The sequence below is a fragment of the Salmo salar genome, chromosome ssa01 (genome assembly GCF_905237065.1).
Source record: "Salmo salar chromosome ssa01, Ssal_v3.1, whole genome shotgun sequence".
Classification (NCBI taxonomy): Eukaryota; Metazoa; Chordata; class Actinopteri; order Salmoniformes; family Salmonidae; genus Salmo; species Salmo salar.
This window is the reverse complement of record NC_059442.1, coordinates 111,374,124-111,393,698: the sequence shown is the minus strand read 5'-3', so window position 1 is coordinate 111,393,698 and position 19,575 is coordinate 111,374,124. Positions and strand designations below refer to the sequence as shown.

Genomic DNA, 19,575 nt, shown 5'->3' with positions numbered 1-19,575 from the left:
GACGTGGAGGCTACAATTCCCCATCGTTTATCAGTGTAATTTTGACGGCCAACTAGCTGAAAAAAGTTTGATAGGGTTTATCTAATGTTCCTTCGTTAGATTTTAGCTCATCTTGCTCTGGCTAGCATTAGTTGTTGATCTGGTTGATGTGCATAACTGAGGGAGAGAGCCTACCTTCTCATGGTTGTTTGATCAATAGGACTGTAAAGTTCCCAAATGGAAGAGGACTCCTGTGGTATTTACATATTTACAGAAATCTATTCAGGTGTATTTTGTGGCTTTTGGCGAATGGTTTCTAATGATCTAATGTCTCGCTGTTGCAACAGTCTGTAAACACACAGTCCAGTTCAAAGTGAATGATGACAGGCCCTACTGCCTGTAAACACACAGTCCAGTTCAAAGTGAATGATGACAGGCCCAATTACCTGTAAACACAGTCCAGTTCAAAGTGAATGATGACAGGTCCTACTGTCTGTAAACACACAGTCCAGTTCAAAGTGAATGATGACAGGCCCTACAGTCTGTAAACACACAGTCCAGTTCATAGTGAATGATGACAGGCCCTACTGCCTGTAAACACACAGTCCAGTTCATAGTGAATGATGACAGGTCCTACTGTCTGTAAACACACAGTCCAGTTCAAAGTGAATGATGACAGGCCCTACTGCCTCTAAACACACAGTCCAGTTCAAAGTGAATGATTCTGGACAAGACAGATGGTTTTATTCGGTTTTACTGCAGTGTCTATTAATTGTCCAAACACATGGCCGCTTTCTCACTCTATACTGCTATAGAAATTCCACAAATGCATTAGTATACATAATTCCCAAACATTCTAAGAATTCATGAAAACGTGGAAATGACCATATCTAAGTGGTCGATTGTCAGATTATTTTTTTTAAGTGTCATTCTTCCTGGGGGTGTACATGAACAGATTTTAATAAGATTTCATGATGCTAAAATGCTGTCAGTTCCACTTAAAACGCAACAACGTTTCACACACACAAGTTATTTTCAAAGAGACGGCTAACAACAGGCGCTGCAATAACAAACACAGTTCCACTCACAAGATGATGATCATTTGAAACTTAACTTGTTAAAAGTTATTCTTGAAAAGGGAGAAGCTAACAAATTAGCAACAACATCTTCTTTGATAACAGCTGCTGCAGCCCCTGCAAACTAGCTGACAACAAAAGCTAGCTAGCTAGCTAGACTGTGGGAAAACTACTGTTCGCAATTGCGCAGTGACATGTTGTTTCCATACGTTTTTGTAAAAACGGTCCCACTCATTAAGTCAAAATGTGATTGGTTGATTCCACTGTCACTCCAAAATGTTTCCCTAATACAGTTGAATGGCAGACGCCTTTATCTTGCTTCTGATGGGCTAGCCAATCGCTGACTTAGCTAACTAGATATTTCTCCCCAGAGATAAATCCATTCCTTTCCAACAAAAATGGATGATATTTCTTACCTTTATTTAGTCAGTTAAGAACAAATTCTTATTTTCAATGACGGCCTAGGAACAGTGGATTAACTGCCATGTTCAGAACAACAGTTTTTTTACCTTGTCAGCTCAGGGATTTGATCTTGCAACCTTTCGGTTACTAGTCCAACACTCTAACCACTAGGCTACCTGCCGCCCCAGATTAAATCAGAACATCATTGAAAATAATAATATCATTATCATTATTATAATCCTTATTTTATTCATCCTTAGCCCTTCTCTGAATGCGTAGAAGGCCCATTGTTCCCCACTGTGTTTGGGTTAGTAAACATTTGTAGAGTGGCTCGATTTGCTCCGGTCTTGGTCTTCAATTGATCTCACTTTAAGTGGTCTCGAACACAACATTAATTTTAGGTGACTTTTAACCCTAACCCTTTTCCTAACCTTAACCTAATTCTCCTAACTTGCTATGTTAATTCTCCTAACTTGCTACGTAAGTTATCCTAACCTTGCTACGAAAGGTTTGCTGTACTCCATCTAGTCAAAACCGGCAATACTGCCTGCAGAACAGTGTGAGTTTCCAATAACGCGGTACTCTGCACGACAACTCGTCACCACCATCATTCAGAATCCACCGTTATAATACCTAGTGCTAACATGTCATGTGTCCTGATATTGTCCACATTCGGATTGTGATATTTTATGAAAAGTGTATGGCATTAAAATGTCTTATCCGCCCACTGTCCGCATTGTGACCTCATTTCCTGGTCCCTCCCTGTCTGAAAATTATTTCACAGCTAATATTGATGTATTTATGTTAAGATACAAATTGATGGCATAAGTCAATGGGGCCACCTGTCAATGATTTTAGAGTGTGGGATAAGGGTGATGTAAATGGCTTCACTTCACTGTACAGATCTAAACTTGTAAGAAGATATCCAGACACAATGGGTCCCTGGATAGAGCCGGAGGTGGTCAGACTGACCAGGTGAAAGCGATGATCCCTTATTGATGTCACCTGTTAAATTCACTTCAAATCAGTGTAGATGAAGGGGAGGAGACAGTTGAGACATGGATTGTGTATGTGTGTCATTCAGAGGGTGAATGGACAAGACAAAATATATAAGTGCCTTTGAACGGAGTATGGTAGTAGGTGCCAGGAGCACCGGTTTGAGTGTGTCAAGAACTGCAACGCTGCTGGGTTTTTCACGTTCAACAGTTTCCCGTGTGTATCAAGAATGGTCCACCACCCAAAGGCCATCCAGCTAACTTGACAGAACTGTGGGAAGCATTGGAGTCAACATGGGCCAGCATCCCTGTGGAATGCTTTTGACACCTTGTAGAGTCCATGCTCCGATGAATTGAGTCTGTTCTGAGTGGAAAAGGGGATGCAACTCAATATTAGGAAGGTGTCCCTAATGTTTTGTACACTCAGCGTATTTTGAGTTCTGATGGGGTAGGACAGTTGAACTAAGACAATGAGGCGTCTATAAGTTCTATTCTTCAAGAATCAATGGGTATACATCATCAATATTTAGAGTGATGCATCAACTGCAGATTGTCCCTTCAAGATGTGGTCTGGGTATGAACTGAATCCTACTGTTAGCATAAAAAAAGGTTTGAAGATAGGAAAAAGTATTTGAACAACAAGGTATTGTCCTAATCTGACTGAGTTTTTTCACCAGCTGATTAGCTTTCGACTCGGACCAAGATGACGCAAAAAAGACGACAACTTTTACATTTTTCTTTTAAACGTTTTTTTCTCCTCCCTACCATTTAAAAATTTAATAAATATTAACATTTAAAGCTTTTCATTCATGTATATACAAGAACTATACAATACACATAATGATGTTATGAACTGCAAGACAGGAATGAGGTAATGCACAACTTGAAACAGCGTGACATCAGACCAACCACTCTGCAGACTTACAGCATTCTCTCTACTTCTCGACTGACATCATTATACTTTACATTCTGTTGGCTGGCTGTTAGTTTCTTAGATAATACTATGCTGCTGAAATGTACACTATATACAATATTACTTGCAAAATATATCACTTACAAAAAAATATCAAGAATGGTTTTCTTTTTATCTTTTAAAGCATATGTGAGTTTTTCCACAAAGGTAATGTGCATGCTACAGTGGGGTTGGCTTTACAAACAGACTTGACCTGTTGACCTTTTGACCTTTAGATGACCTCTGAGGTCAATCTCTTGTAAATGGTTGTTTGGGAAGCACTTCAACAATAAGAGCACCAATGGGCAGAGGGTACAAAGCTCCCTGGAGGAAGTTACATCATCACCAAGACACTGCGACATCATCACCAATACATTGTGACATCATCTCCAAACTTGTGACATCACCAATACTTGTGACATCACCAATACTTGTGACATCACCACTTCAACTTGTGACAGCCCCTAAAGTTAAGGTTTTTGGCCGTGCCACACAATATCTTCACAATATTAAAGTTCAATAAGTAGTTCTGATGCACTTTCAAAATATGTTTGCACAACTGTACACAGATCAGGAAGTAAATGGTAGCAATGCAGTCGTCACATTGTTTAACATGTACACAGATCAGGAAGTAAATGGTAGCAATGCAGTCGTCACATTGTTTAACATGTACACAGATCAGGAAGTAAATGGTAGCAATGCAGTCGTCACATTGTTTAACATGTACACAGATCAGGAAGTAAATGGTAGCAATGCAGTCATCACATTGTTTAACATGTCTTGTAGTCATTTTAGTTCCAGCACCATTTTATTTTATTTTTTATCATTCCATTTAGTAACTGAAGCAGAGAGGGCTGAGTGATGCAGTGCAAATGCATAGAGATCACTCTGCTGGTTCGATGAGGTAACCATTACTGGTCTAAGTCCACTGGCATGGATTTATTTTAAATTGTATGTTAATTTATTCTTGCAGCAATCAGTTGAGAGTCCAGTCCAATCCATCAGATGTTTGTAATAATGTTGTAACAATGTTGTAATAAAGTTGTCACATTGTAACATTGTCATATTGTAACATTGTCACATTGTAACGCTGTAACACTCTAATGCTGTAACAACGTTGCAATAACGTTTAGCTGACAGAAGTCACGGTGGACCATATTACTGAGCAGCAAGTCCCAGGATAAGTCAGTGATCATGTCAGCACATGGGACAGGGTTCTGGTTGTTCTGGTTCTGTGAGCTGAGTCTGATCCTACATCCTCCCTTCTTGACCTGGCAGCAGCAACGCCAGCCACAGTTCCAGCAGGCTCGGGTTCAGGGCCGGGGCCGGCGGATTGGCCTAAAGAGCGGTTGTTTGGACTGATGTGCTCTTTAGATGGCGATAAAGCAGGGTCTCCATTGGAGTCTGGAGCAGCATTGGATCGGAGCCGGGGCCGGAGAGGCGGGCTGGGACCTGGAGGTAGAGAAGGGAGCCCAGGGACCGAGTCTCCATCCCCGACCCCAAAGGAAGGACCCTGGGGAACGACGGCACTCGCCGACGGTAAGGTGGTCAGGCCCTGAGCAGTGGAGCGAGGCCGTCTAGGGGTCTTAGTGGTTCGGGATGGGCTCTGGGTGGTGGTGGGGAGTGGGGAGTCTGATGGTAGGGTGGTGGAGGCGGTGGGGTTGGGCTGGGTGGAGGTCTCCTGGTCTGGGCCCGTCTCAGAGTCTGAGTCGGAGGATCCTCCAGTCTTGTGGAGGTCTGGGGATGGAGAGAAGAGGGTGGTGAAGCCTTCCTTCTTGTTGCAGGACTCACAGCACAGCTTGTTGTAGCCTGGAATGGAACAGTAACGGGCTAGGACCTCCATCTGGCAGAATATAGACTTGTCTCCAAGACATGGCTCATCTGTGGGGCGAGAGAAGAGTCAGACACATTACGGCTCTTTCCTCATACAGTAGTGACATTAACCCAACACCTGGCAACCCAACACCTGGCAACCTCTTCAACTATATCCCGTTCCGCTGGCATGCACTGAAAACTTGTGGCTTTCTCCTGGCTTTTCTTTTGCAAAATAACTAGGAATGAAGTGACTTATTTTCTAATAAATGTGTATTACATATAACATCACATTAAGGTGTGGGCTGGTCACTGTATTAAAAAGTAACAATAGCAGGTGTATTTCTCTCCAGTAGCTGGACTATTCTGTCCATTCAGAATTCACCTGTGGGAACATGGCGGTTCTCAACACCCATGAATGATAAGATGCCGTCTGCTCTCTTAAGGTCCTTACTACTGAATAGTGTCTGTTCCAGGTGAGTAGCAGTCAACAATAACAATACTGGAAGACATGGCGACCCGCACACTGTCAGAAAAATGAATACATCCAAAACTGAGGCTTGAATGCAAAATGTTTATTAAAACACCCGACAACAGAAAGAGTTGACCAATACTATCCAAGAGAGTGTTAGTTACGTCTACCTTCGATTTGCAATTAAAACAGATAAATACATTTCTTGCACTGCTCGTTTCTAAAATGGATACCTACTCTACTGAAGTGGAAAGTTTGGAGTCAGTGGCCAATGTGACGGAGGAGCGACTCCATGACCTGGATGGAGAACGACCAATGCCTGGGTTTCACTGTGGGACTGTTTTTATGGTCTTATTAACACTAAAGATAACAACTACATCATTAATAATAGATATACACTACTGTTCAAATGTCTGGGGTCACTTAGAAATGTCCTGTGTCTTCCCTGTGGCTCAGTTGGTAGAGCATGGTGTTTGCAACGCCAACATAGTGTGTGCAACACCAGGGTTCTGGGTTCGATTCCCACGGGGGGCCAGTACAAAAAAAAAATGCATGAAATGAAATGTATGCATTCACTACTGTAAATGACTAAAATGTCCCTGTTTTTGAAAGAGAACCACATTTTTTTGTCCATTAAAATTGATCAGAAATAGTGTAGACATTCTTAATGTTGTAAATATCTATTGTAGCTGGAAACGGAATATCTACATTGGCGTAAAGAGGCCCATTATCAGCAACCAAGTTCCAATGGCACGTTGTGTTAGCTAATCCAAGTTTATCATTTTAAAAGGATAATTGATCATTACAAAACCCTTAGAATCCTAGCCGTGCTGCACCCCCTGAAAAATCTGAATTTAATAAAAATATATATTTCACAAAAGAAGTGCACCTGGCCTTTACTAGTCCTCTATTAGCGGACTGATGTAGCATCTGAGGCGTGGGCAGATTTCTTTTTTCAACACCCACCCCAGTCGACAAAATAATTATACTTATGGAAACTCAATCGTTTCCCATTTTAAATATTTGGTAGTAGATATACACAGAGTGTAGAAAACATTAGGAACACCTTCCTAATATTGAGTTGCACCCCTTTTGCCCTCAGAACAGCCTCAATTCGCCTGGGTATGGAATCTACTAGGTGTCAAAAGTGTTCCACAAGGATGCTGGCCCATGTCGACTCCAATGTGGTGTCAAGTTAGCTGGATGTCCTTTGGGTGGTGGACCATTCTTGATACACACGAGATACACACGAGAAACTCTTCAGCGTGAAAAACCCAGCAGCATTGCAGTTCTTGACACACTCAAACCAGTGTGCCTGGCACCTACTACTTTCAAAGGCACTATAATCTTGTGTCTTGTCCATTCACCCTCTAAATGGCACACATACACAATCCATGTCTCAAGGCTTACAAATCCTTCTTTAACCTGTCTCCTTCCATTTTTACTTCCCTTCATCTATACTGATTGAAGTGGATTTACAGGTGACATCAAAAAGGGATTATAGCTTTCACCTTGATTCACCTAGTCAGGCTATTTTATTTATAAATATTTTATTCGACCTTTATTTAACTAGGCAAGTCAGTTAAGAACACATTCTCATTTACAATGAAGTCCTACCAAAATGTAAAAGTCTTTGTCATGGAAAGAGCAGGTGTTCCTAATGTTTTGTATACTCAGTGTAGCTCCTTCTGTAGATAAAACCATTGGCAGAAACTAACAGAACGCTCAAACCAATTCAATCCAACCTCAGTAGATGGAATATCCCAGTTGCGGCTGGGTTTCTGTAGTTCAATGCTTCCTATGGCTCTGGCTATTGGGCAGAAAGTCATAGAGCGGCTTCAAAATGTATTTGGCAAGGTGAACGATCCCAGATAAAATGAACACATTTACAAAGAGGGAAAGATGTAGGAGGACTATCCATACCTAACCTTAAATTGTATTTCCGGCACTAGCATTTCGCCCCATCCGAAATTGGTTTAGACGTGATTATTCTGCCCCCTGGCTCCTATTGCCCTGGAAGAGGTGGTCTTCACTGATACCTCCCTTACACAATGTAAAACTATGCTTTAACCCTATTATTGCTCACACAATTTCTATTTGAAAAACAATGTAACTGGGAATCAAAATGGCATGTCCAGACTCCCAATATTTCACAATAATGCCTTGTGATCTGGAGGATAGCCTTTAGCATCCCCTCAATGGTCCAAATGTGGAATCCGTATCCTTACTGATATCATGGACATTAATGGTTTAAGAACATTCCAAGGAAAAAAAATATATATATTTACAACTTAAGTCAGCTATGGAGACCTTTGGGAAACCCAGCTACTGAAACCTCCAATGATGGGATTTATAAAATAAGTTATCTGGGCTCCATAAAGGAGTGCACTATGATATATAAACAACTTTTGGAAAGCTCATATTCTGAGCTAGCCATTAAAAAAGTACGGTCTACAGATCTACTTGAATCTGAACAATCCTTTAACTCAAACAGAATATGGAAACAATAAGACCATGGCATTCTGTAATCCCAACCACCAACTTATTCACTGTATTTAACACCAAGGAAACATTTTACAATGAAATTGGCCCCAATGTGCAACTGTTCACTGTGTCCCCTAAATCAGGTAGGCACATTCTTTCATTTGATGTGGGTGTGCCCTACAGATAAATGCCTTTTTTCCCCACGAAGTTCATGAATTTAAATATTCAATGCTTTCCTTTAATTATGTTACTTAACGATGATAGCCCCTTGAATCTCTCAATCAATCAGAGAAGATTACTGCCGGAGGGCAGCACTGCTGCTGAAAAATGATTGGCTCTAAGATGGCGACTACCTCACTCTCCCATTTAACCAGTTACCAGTTACTGTTAGGAGTTATAACACTAGAATTATCGACAACAAGAAGGAATGGGGCTGGTCAAGGAACAATTGAGGATGAGGGCGGGTGGAAGGGGGCTGGGTTATCTTTGTATGCATTTATTTGATTGTTTTTGTACTTGTAACCCCGCTTTGAAAAACAAAATAATGACAAAACTGAATAAAAAGTTGGTCACAAAAGAAAAGAGATTTGGACCTCTTGGCGTAACGCCTAAGGTTATGGGTTGAGTCCCAGTCAGGGCTGTTCCCCGAATTCACTACACACTGTACCTCAAACATATTTCTCAGACATACTCTTTAGTATCAGATGTTTAAAATGGTAAGCCGCTAAGAATAGAATAGACTAGAATCCAATAAAATCCAATAGAAGAATAAAATAGACTAGAATCCAATAAACTCCAATAGAAGAATAGAATAGACTAGAATCCAATAAAATCCAATAGAAGAATAGAATAGACTAGAATCCAATAAAATCCAATAGAAGAATAGAATAGACTAGAATCCAATAAAATCCAATAGAAGAATAGAATAGACTAGAATCCAATAAAATCCAATAGAAGAATAGAATAGACTAGAATCCAATAAACTCCAATAGAAGAATAGAATAGACTAGGATTTTATTGGATCCAATAGAAGCATCTCATGCTCACTTACTGGAGGAGAGTTTGTGGACAGGATTATCAGGAACAATCTGATGTACACCCTCCGTCTTCGTTGTTGAATTCTCCATGGCTTCTTTAGTGAGCGGGGGCAGCGATGACTGTCCTGTTTATACCACAGGATGAGAGACGGCAACATTTACACATTATTACATGGTGGGACTTTGGGTTGCAAAATTCAGATTTTCCAGAAATCCAGGTTGGATGATTCCAGATGTCTTGCTTTTTCCTTACTTCTTCTGGTAATGTACCGACTGGGAGTTCTGGACATCCTGGACATTTTGGGGAAAGTTACCTTAACTGCAACCCTACATAAGGGTTCTTTGGGAAGGTGATGGTTCTATGTGGAACCATAATGACTCAAATAGCCCTTTGAGCTCTTCAAATGGTTCTTTACAGTTCAGAAAATGGTTCTTTCCTCTTCTAGTGATAATTCAAATGTAGGGGAAGCAGCTCATTAGAATATTTGGGGGCGTGGTTTACACACAGCTCTTTTTGTGCAGCTGTGAGTGAGAGTGTCATGTCAGGTTATCTGATGTGTTGTGTTATGCCATTACATTTTGTATATGACTATGGCCAGTGATGGTGTCCTGTGAAAGACTCATGTTATGGCCTTGTGTCAGTTGAGAACAGATGACTAAATCAGTCAGTGGGTCTGAATTCTCTCCTCAGGGACCCCAGCTGTTCCAGAGGAAGCTCATTTCATTCAACTTGTCAATAATAACACCTACGGTATTTTAACAATATAACATGTCTGACCAGAATAAAACCCTGTGTGGTTTTCAATTGGATATACAAAGAACATTTAAGATTAAAGAAGGTTCTTTATAGAACCATTCTCCATAAAGGTTCTATAAAGGACCATAGGAAAAGGGTTGCAACCATAGTAGAACCCTTTTTTGATGCTATATAGAGCCTTTTACTAATGGTTCTTTATAGAACATTAACACCATGTTCCATTTAGAACCTTGAGCATGGTTCTTCATAGAACCTTCAAAAAAAGGTTACATATAGCACCAAAAGGGATTTGCTATGGCAGTGGTTCCCGAACTAGGGGTTTGCGACCCCATGTGGGGTCCGCAGACACAAATTTCGTATTTATTTTTATTTTTTATACATACATAATATATGCAGTGCTGTGAAAAAGTCTTTGCCCCCTTTCTGATTTTCTCCATTCTTGAATATTTTTGATACTGAATGTTATCAAATCTTCAACCAAAACCTAATATTAGATAAAGGGAGCCTGAATTTACAAATAACAAAAAAATATGAACTTCTCATTTCACGTCCTGCCACGACATCTCAGTTGGGATTAGGTCTGGACTTTGACTAGGCCATTCCAAAACTTCAAATGTGATGTTTTTTAGCAATTTTCATGTAACCAACAACACACACCAAGGGGCCATCAGTAACCAACAATACAACAAACACAAACCACAGTGAAGCAGTAGCCTATGTCCTAACTTGACATAAACATGGTCTCAGACAAAGCCACAACGCACCATCTGTTCCAAACTCCCCAGGTAATCAGAGCTCTTTAAGAACCTCCTCCTCTCCTCTCCTGTCTCCCCAGGTAATCAGAGCTCTTTAAGAACCTCCTCCTCTCCTCTCCTGTCTCCCCAGGTAATCAGAGATCTTTAAGAACCTCCTCCTCTCCTCTCCTGTCCTGTCTCCCCAGGTAATCAGAGCTCTTTAAGAACCTCCTCCTCTCCTCTCCTGTCTCCCCAGGTAATCAGAGATCTTTAAGAACCTCCTCCTCTCCTCTCCTGTCCTGTCTCCCCAGGTAATCAGAGCTCTTTAAGAACCTCCTCCTCTCCTCTCCTGTCCTGTCTCACCAGGTAATCAGAGCTCTTTAAGAACCTCCTCCTCTCCTCTCCTGTCCTGTCTCCCCAGGTAATCAGAGCTCTTTAAGAACCCCCTCCTCTCCTCTCCTGTCTCCCCAGGTAATCAGAGCTCTTTAACCTCTCTAGGGTATGTGGGATGAAATCGTCCCACCTACTCAACAGCCAGTGGAATCCCGTGGTACGATATTCAAATACCTTAGAAATGCTATTACTTCAATTTCTCAAACATATGACTATTTTACACCATTTTAAAGACAAGACTCTCGTTAATCTAACCACACTGTCCGATTTCAAAAAGACTTTACAACGAAAGCAAAACATTAGATTATGTCAGCAGAGTACCCAGACAGAAATAATCAGACACCCATTTTTCAAGCTAGCATATAATGTCACAAAAACCAAAACCACAGCTAAATGCAGCACTAACCTTTGATGATCTTCATCAGATGACACTCCTAGGACATAATGTTATACAATACATGCATGTTTTGTTCAATCAAGTTCATATTTATATCAAAAACCAGCTTTTTACATTAGCATGTGACGTTCAGAACTAGCATACCCACCGCAAACTTCCGGTGAATTTACTAAATTACTCACGATAAACGTTCACAAAAAACATAAATTATTTTAAGAATTATAGATACAGAACTCCTTTATGCAATCGCGGTGTCCGATTTTAAAATAGCTTTTCGGCAAAAGCACATTTTGCAATATTCTGAGTAGATAGCTCGCCATCACGGGCTAGCTATTTTGACACCCACCAAGTTTGGCACTCACCAAACTCAGATTTACTATAAGAAAAATTGGATTACCTTTGCTGTTCTTCGTCAGAATGCACTCCCAGGACTTCTACTTCATCCACAAATGTTGTTTTGGTTCAAAATAATCCATAGTTATGTTCAAATATCCTCTGTTTTGTTCTTGCGTTCAAGACACTATCCGAAGGGTGACGCGCCCGGCGCGTTTCGTGACAAAAAATGTCTAAATATTCCATTACCGTACTTCGAAGCATGTCAAACGCTGTTTAAAATCAATTTTTATGCGATTTTTCTCGTAAAAAAGCGATAATATTCCGACCGGGAAACCCTGTTTTCGTTCAAAGACTCAAAGTTGAAAATGGCCTCTTCACGTGCACACGCGCGCCCGTCTCATTGTTCTCAGATCGACCACTTACCAAATGCGCTACTGTTTTTCAGCCATGGGCTGCAAAGTCATCATTCAACGTTCTGGCGCCCTCTGAGAGCCTATGGGAGCCATAGGAAGTGTCACGTTACAGCAGAGATCCTCAGTTTTCAATAAAGAGAGTGTAGAAGGCCAAGAAATGGTCAGAGAGGGCACTTCCTGTACAGAATCTTCTCAGGTTTTTGCCTGCCATATGAGTTCTGTTATACTCACAGACACCATTCAAACAGTTTTAGAAACTTTAGGGTGTTTTCTATCCAAATCAAACAATTATATGCATATTCTAGTTTCTGGGCAGTAGTAATAACCAGATTAAATCGGGTATGTTTTTTATCCGGATGTGAAAATACTGCCCCCTACCCTAGAGAGGTTAAGAACCCCTGTTCCTCTCCTAAATGTCACCCATTCATGTTTGGACAACTCTCATCCTCCTTTCTAATAGTTCATAAAGAGGTGTCCCCTAAATGTGTTTTATCCCCTGGAAGTCACTCCTCAGATAACAACTGGGTACAAAGCTCAATTCCCCCCATTCCCCCCAGGTGTTATGGATGAGGAGGGTCCATTTATATTGGCTTTCCCAACTGTTCAGATGCATGTATAGACACAGATACAGACGTGCACACACACACACACACACACACACACACACACACACGCACGCACGCACGCAGTCTTGCGCAGCTAACCTTGTGGGGACATACAATTCAGTCCCATTCAAAATCCTATTTTCCTTAACCCCTAAGGCTAACCCTAACCATTACCCAAAACCATAACCCTAAGGCTAACCCTAACCATAACCCAAAAACCTAACCTTAACCCTAAAACTAATCCCAGCTCCTAACCCTAATTCTTACCCTAACACTAATTCTAACCTTAACCCTAAACCTAATTCTAATCCTAACACAAATTCTAACCTTAAACCTAATTCTAATCCTAACACTAATTCTAACCTTAACCCTAACCCCACTAGAAACAGCATTTGACCTCGTGAAGAACAACAGAATGTCTCCAGTTATGTTTGTTCTTTTACTATTCTTGTGGGGACATCTGGTCAAGTATAGTTTATGATTTAAGTTAAACACGCGCACACACACACACACACACACACACACACACACACACACACACACACACACACACACACACACACACACACACACACACACACACACACACACACACACACACACAAAGTGCTATAGAGGTCTCCTGAAGCACTTATAGGGACAGTAATAGGAACAGTTATTACACATCATTGACTTCTATCTCTGTGTGTGTGTTGTTCTGTGTGTGTGTTTCTATGAGCGTGTGTATGTGTGTGTGTGCATAAGAGCATGCATGTGTGTGTGTATGTACTCTACCTGGACATGGGCTCAGTTTACAGATGAGGACCGTTTCAGGCTTGTCTCCCTCACACTGGCCGATGGTGTTGTCTGTGGCTCTACACACAACCTGTCTTTGTCGAATCCCCTCTCCACAGCTTACTGAACACTGTGGGGCCCACACAGAGAGACACAGAGAGACAGCGGGTTAGATAACCTGTCTCTGTCGAATCCCCTCTCCACAGCTTACTGAACACTGTGGGGCCCACACAGAGAGACACAGAGAGACAGCGGGTTAGATAACCTGTCTCTGTCGAATCCCCTCTCCACAGCTTACTGAACACTGTGGGGCCCACAAAGAGAGACACAGAGAGACAGCGGGTTAGATAACCTGTCTCTGTCGAATCCCCTCTCCACAGCTTACTGAACACTGTGGTGGCCAGAGAGACAGCGGGTCAGACGAGACTCAAAGCAGCTGGCTCTTCACAGTTCTTAGAAACAACGCTGAAATCCCTAGAACAGTTAGCTAGCACAATTCCTAAAACAAATCGATATAGAGCAACTTCCCTTTCCAGAAAACCCGGTAAACAACAGAGGAAAAAAGTGTTTATATTCAACAAAATCAATAAAATAGAACTCTGCTAGAGGGTCTGGATACGCTAACCATCCTCTTCACGTCTCCTTCAGTGTGTGGTGACTGGATAATGTTCCATACCAGAGTTGAGCTTCATTACAATTCAATTCAGTCAATTCACAAAGAAAACTACAATTCTATTTTAGTGAACAGAAATTCCAATTCCATCATTGATTGAATTGAAATTGAGTTGACCCCAACTCTGATAAGTAGTACTGTAAGCTGTGTGACAGAGCTCCATGACCAGGTCCCTGTCTGTACTGAAGGCTCTGTGGTGGAGCTCCATGCTGGGACCCACCTGTTACCAGGCCCCTGTCTAGAGGATGCTCTGTGGTGAAGCTCTATGCTGGGACCCACCTGTGACCAGGCCCCTGTCTAAAGGATGCTCTGTGGTGAAGCTCTATGCTGGGACCCACCTTTGACCAGGCCCCTGTCTAGAGGATGCTCTGTGGTGAAGCTCTATGCTGGGACCCACCTGTGACCAGGCCCCTGTCCTCCACTGTGCAGGGCAGGCAGAGGGGTTACAGACCTTCCTGGTCTCAGGCTTGTCCTCTGTACAGTACTTAGTGTGGACCGTCCGGTTTGTGCCGTTGTGGAGGGCCTGCATACACTGAACAACCCTGGACTGGTAGCCAACCTTCCCACACGTCTTACTGCACGGGTTCCACTCCTCCACCAACCACCTGGGAGAGGAGGGAGAGAGAGGGAGGGAGGATTGGGGGCAGACAGAATAAGAGAGAGGGGGGGCAGAGAGAATAAGAGAGAGAGGGGGGGCAGACAGAATAAGAGAGAGAGGGGGGCAGACAGAATAAGAGAGAGGGGGGGCAGACAGAATAAGAGAGAGAGAGGGGGGGCAGACAGAATAAGAGAGAGGGGGGGCAGACAGAATAAGAGAGGGGGGGGCAGACAGAATAAGAGAGAGAGGGGGGGGCAGACAGAATAAGAGAGAGGGGGGCAGACAGAATAAGAGAGAGGGGGGGCAGACAGAATAAGAGAGAGGGGGGGCAGACAGAATAAGAGAGAGAGGGGGCAGACAGAATAAGAGAGAGGGGGGGGCAGACAGAATAAGAGAGAGAGGGGGGGCAGACAGAATAAGAGAGAGAGGGGGGGCAGACAGAATAAGAGACAGAGGGGGGGCAGACAGAATAAGAGAGAGAGGGGGGGGCAGACAGAATAAGAGAGAGAGGGGGGCAGACAGAATAAGAGAGAGAGGGGGACAGACAGAATAAGAGAGAGAAGGGGGCAGACAGAATAAGAGAGAGGAGGGGGGCAGACAGAATAAGAGAGAGAGGGGGGCAGACAGAATAAGAGAGAGAGGGGGGGCAGACAGAGTAAGAGAGAGGGGGGGCAGACAGAATAAGAGAGAGAGGGGGGGCAGACAGAGTAAGAGAGAGAGGGGGGGCAGACAGAATAAGAGAGAGAGGGGGGGCAGACAGAGTAAGAGAGAGAGGGGGGGCAGACAGAATAAGAGAGAGAGGGGGGCAGACAGAATAAGAGAGAGAGGGGGGGCAGACAGAGTAAGAGAGAGGGGGGGAGAAAGACTCTCAGTCAGACCTCCTTCACTTCACTGACCTTTCATATAATAAGGCCAGACTGCCGTGGCACAGGGCACTCACCCCAACTATCACATTATTCAATCTTTCCACTACTGGGAATGACTAGGTTATTATCACATTATTCAATCTGTCCACTACTGGGAATGACTAGGTTATTATCACATTATTCAATCTGTCTACTACTGGGAATGACTAGGTTATTATCACATTATTCAATCTGTCTACTACTGGGAATGACTAGGTTATTATCACATTATTCAATCTGTCCACTACTGGGAATGACTAGGTTATTATCACATTATTCAATCTGTCTACTACTGGGAATGACTAGGTTATTATCACATTATTCAATCTGTCCACTACTGGGAATGACTAGGTTATTATCACATTATTCAATCTGTCCACTACTGGGAATGACTAGGTTATTATCACATTATTCAATCTGTCCACTACTGGGAATGACTAGGTTATTATCACATTATTCAATCTGTCCACTACTGGGAATGACTAGGTTATTATCACATTATTCAATCTGTCCACTACTGGGAATGACTAGGTTATTATCACATTATTCAATCTGTCCACTACTGGGAATGACTAGGTTATTATCACATTATTCAATCTGTCCACTACTGGGAATGACTAGGTTATTATCACATTATTCAATCTGTCCACTACTGGGAATGACTAGGTTATTATCTCATTATTCAATCTGTCCACTACTGGGAATGACTAGGTTATTATCGCATTATTCAATCTGTCTACTACTGGGAATGACTAGGTTATTATCTCATTATTCAATCTGTCCACTACTGGGAATGACTAGGTTATTATCTCATTATTCAATCTGTCCACTACTGGGAATGACTAAGTTATTATCTCATTATTCAATCTGTCCACTACTGGGAATGACTAGGTTATTATCACATTATTCAATCTGTCTACTACTGGGAATGACTAGGTTATTATCACATTATTCAATCTGTCTACTACTGGGAATGACTAGGTTATTATCACATTATTCAATCTGTCCACTACTGGGAATGACTAGGTTATTATCACATTATTCAATCTGTCTACTACTGGGAATGACTAGGTTATTATCTCATTATTCAATCTGTCCACTACTGGGAATGACTAGGTTATTATCACATTATTCAATCTGTCCACTACTGGGAATGACTAGGTTATTATCTCATTATTCAATCTGTCCACTACTGGGAATGACTAGGTTATTATCACATTATTCAATCTGTCTACTACTGGGAATGACTAGGTTATTATCTCATTATTCAATCTGTCTACTACCGGGAATGACTAGGTTATTATCTCATTATTCAATCTGTCCACTACTGGGAATGACTAGGTTATTATCACATTATTCAATCTGTCTACTACCGGGAATGACTAGGTTATTATCTCATTATTCAATCTGTCTACTACCGGGAATGACTAGGTTATTATAGTCACGTCCTGACCAGTATAGGGGTTATTTGTGATTGTAGTTTCTGTCAGGACGTAGCAGAGGGTATTTGTTTTATGTGGTTCAGGGTGGTGGTTTGTTTAGAAGGGTGTTTGATTTATTATTTCCGGGTTTTGGGTTATGTTCTATGTTTTTGTATTTCTATGTTCTTTCTAGTTTAGTATTTCTATGTTTAGGTATTGGGTGTTGGACTCTCAATTGGAGGCAGGTGTTTCCTAGTTGCCTCTGATTGAGAGTCCTATAATTAGGTATGTGTTTGGAGTTTGTGGGAGATTGTGCTAGGTATAGCTTAGTTGCCTTACCAGCCTGTTATGCGTCATTGTGTTTTGTGTACGTGTTTATTTTGGTTTCCCTTCTTTTCCTAAATAAAGAAGATGAGTACACATGATCCCGCTGCGTTTTGGTCCGACAATGATTTTTCCTTATCGTCTGACGAAGAAGAATGTGACAATTATCTCATTATTCAATCTGTCCACTACCGGGAATGACTAGGTTATTATCACATTATTCAATCTGTCCACTACTGGGAATGACTAGGTTATTATCTCATTATTCAATCTGTCCACTACTGGGAATGACTAGGTTATTATCACATTATTCAATCTGTCCACTACTGGGAATGACTAGGTTATTATCACATTATTCAATCTGTCCACTACTGGGAATGACTAGGTTATTATCACATTATTCAATCTGTCTACTACTGGGAATGACTAGGTTATTATCACATTATTCAATCTGTCTACTACTGGGAATGACTAGGTTATTATCACATTATTCAATCTGTCTACTACTGGGAATGACTAGGTTATTATCACATTATTCAATCTGTCTACTACTGGGAATGACTAGGTTATTATCACATTATTCAATCTGTCTACTACTGGGAATGACTAGGTTATTATCACATTATTCAATCTGTCCACTACTGGGAATGACTAGGTTATTATCTCATTATTCAATCTGTCCACTACTGGGAATGACTAGGTTATTATCACATTATTCAATCTGTCCACTACTGGGAATGACTAGGTTATTATCACATTATTCAATCTGTCTACTACTGGGAATGACTAGGTTATTATCTCATTATTCAATCTGTCCACTACTGGGAATGACTAGGTTATTATCACATTATTCAATCTGTCTACTACTGGGAATGACTAGGTTATTATCACATTATTCAATCTGTCTACTACTGGGAATGACTAGGTTATTATCTCATTATTCAATCTGTCCACTACTGGGAATGACTAGGTTATTATCACATTATTCAATCTGTCCACTACTGGGAATGACTAGATTATTATCACATTATTCAATCTGTCCACTACTGGGAATGACTAGGTTATTATCACATTATTCAATCTGTCTACTACTGGGAATGACTAGGTTATTATCACATTATTCAATCTGTCTACTACTGGGAATGACTAGGTTATTATCTCATTATTCAATCTGTCCACTACTGGGAATGACTAGGTTATTATCTCATTATTCAATCTGTCTACTACTGGGAATGACTAGGTTAGTCATCCAGACACAGTGCATTAGCTTCAGTCCCTCTTCGAGAGGGAGAGTCCCTTAGAGCGATGATGATGATGATGATGATGATGAAATGGATGCTCTGCTATCAACATGGCTCGGACATGGACAGAAAGGCTAGAGGGGAGAGTGAAGGGGAGAGGAGCTCACGTTGGCTGACTGCACTCGTTCACGTTGCACCTCTTCCGGATGGGTTTGGGCTTCTTGCTGGTTTCACAGAAGTTCCGGTGCACCAGTCGACTGTCGCTCTTCCTCCTGCATCCGTATTTGGTGTACTGTATACCTGCCAGACGGTCCAATTAAACTGCTTAGTACAATCTGTTGTAACGTCTGGCAAAACATACGTTTCTCAATTATACTGTAAATCATTTGACAGAAAGAAAATACAGGTGGCTATATGAACTAACACTGGAGAGAGCACACACACACACACACACACACACACACACACACACACACACACACACACACACACACACACACACACACACACACACACACACACACACACACACACACACACACACACACACTGACAGAGCAACAGGGTAGGAAGAACCATCTGAATGTGAATGTGTCAGAGACCCCTTAGCAACATGCCCTGAGGACATTTAGGCTCTGCGTCAACCAGGTATGAAACATCTTCAGCATGTCTACAGGACAACACAACAAGACAATATGAAACATCTTCAGCATGTCTATAGGACAACAAGACAATATGAAACATCTTCAGCATGTCTATAGGACAACAAGACAATATGAAACATCTTCAGCATGT

General features: G+C 41.7%; 1 protein-coding gene across 2 annotated transcripts; it reads right to left on the bottom strand.

Annotated features, from left to right (window-relative positions):
* Positions 1-3,518: 3,518 nt before the first annotated feature.
* On the bottom strand, positions 3,519-19,224 carry LOC106593571 (A disintegrin and metalloproteinase with thrombospondin motifs 14). Of its 2 annotated transcripts, none has more exons than XM_045687509.1 (5): positions 18,948-19,224; positions 14,689-14,896; positions 13,619-13,748; positions 9,224-9,334; positions 3,519-5,141 (listed from the first exon to the last, which is right to left on the bottom strand). In XM_045687509.1, exons 2-5 carry the CDS (start codon positions 14,818-14,820, stop codon positions 4,597-4,599), a joined length of 918 nt encoding a protein of 305 aa, XP_045543465.1. In that variant the 5' UTR covers positions 14,821-14,896; positions 18,948-19,224; the 3' UTR covers positions 3,519-4,596. The 2 variants fall into 2 exon arrangements, with proteins under 2 accessions (XP_045543465.1, XP_045543463.1); XM_045687507.1 differs by having other exon boundaries at positions 3,519-5,285; positions 18,948-19,219.
* Between the last annotated feature and the right edge of the window lie 351 nt (positions 19,225-19,575).

Bases quoted from the DNA above. Each gene is read 5' to 3' on its own strand.
- LOC106593571 (XM_045687507.1), bottom strand. From the start codon at position 14,820: ATGCAGGCCCTCCACAACGGCACAAACCGGACGGTCCACACTAAGTAC. The intron at 9,335-13,618 runs GTAGAGTACATA...TGGTATAAACAG, and splicing joins TAAACTGAGCCCATGTCCAG to GACAGTCATCGCTGCCCCCG. The intron at 5,286-9,223 runs GTAAGTGAGCAT...CTCGCCCCACAG, and splicing joins TGTCCACAAACTCTCCTCCA to ATGAGCCATGTCTTGGAGAC.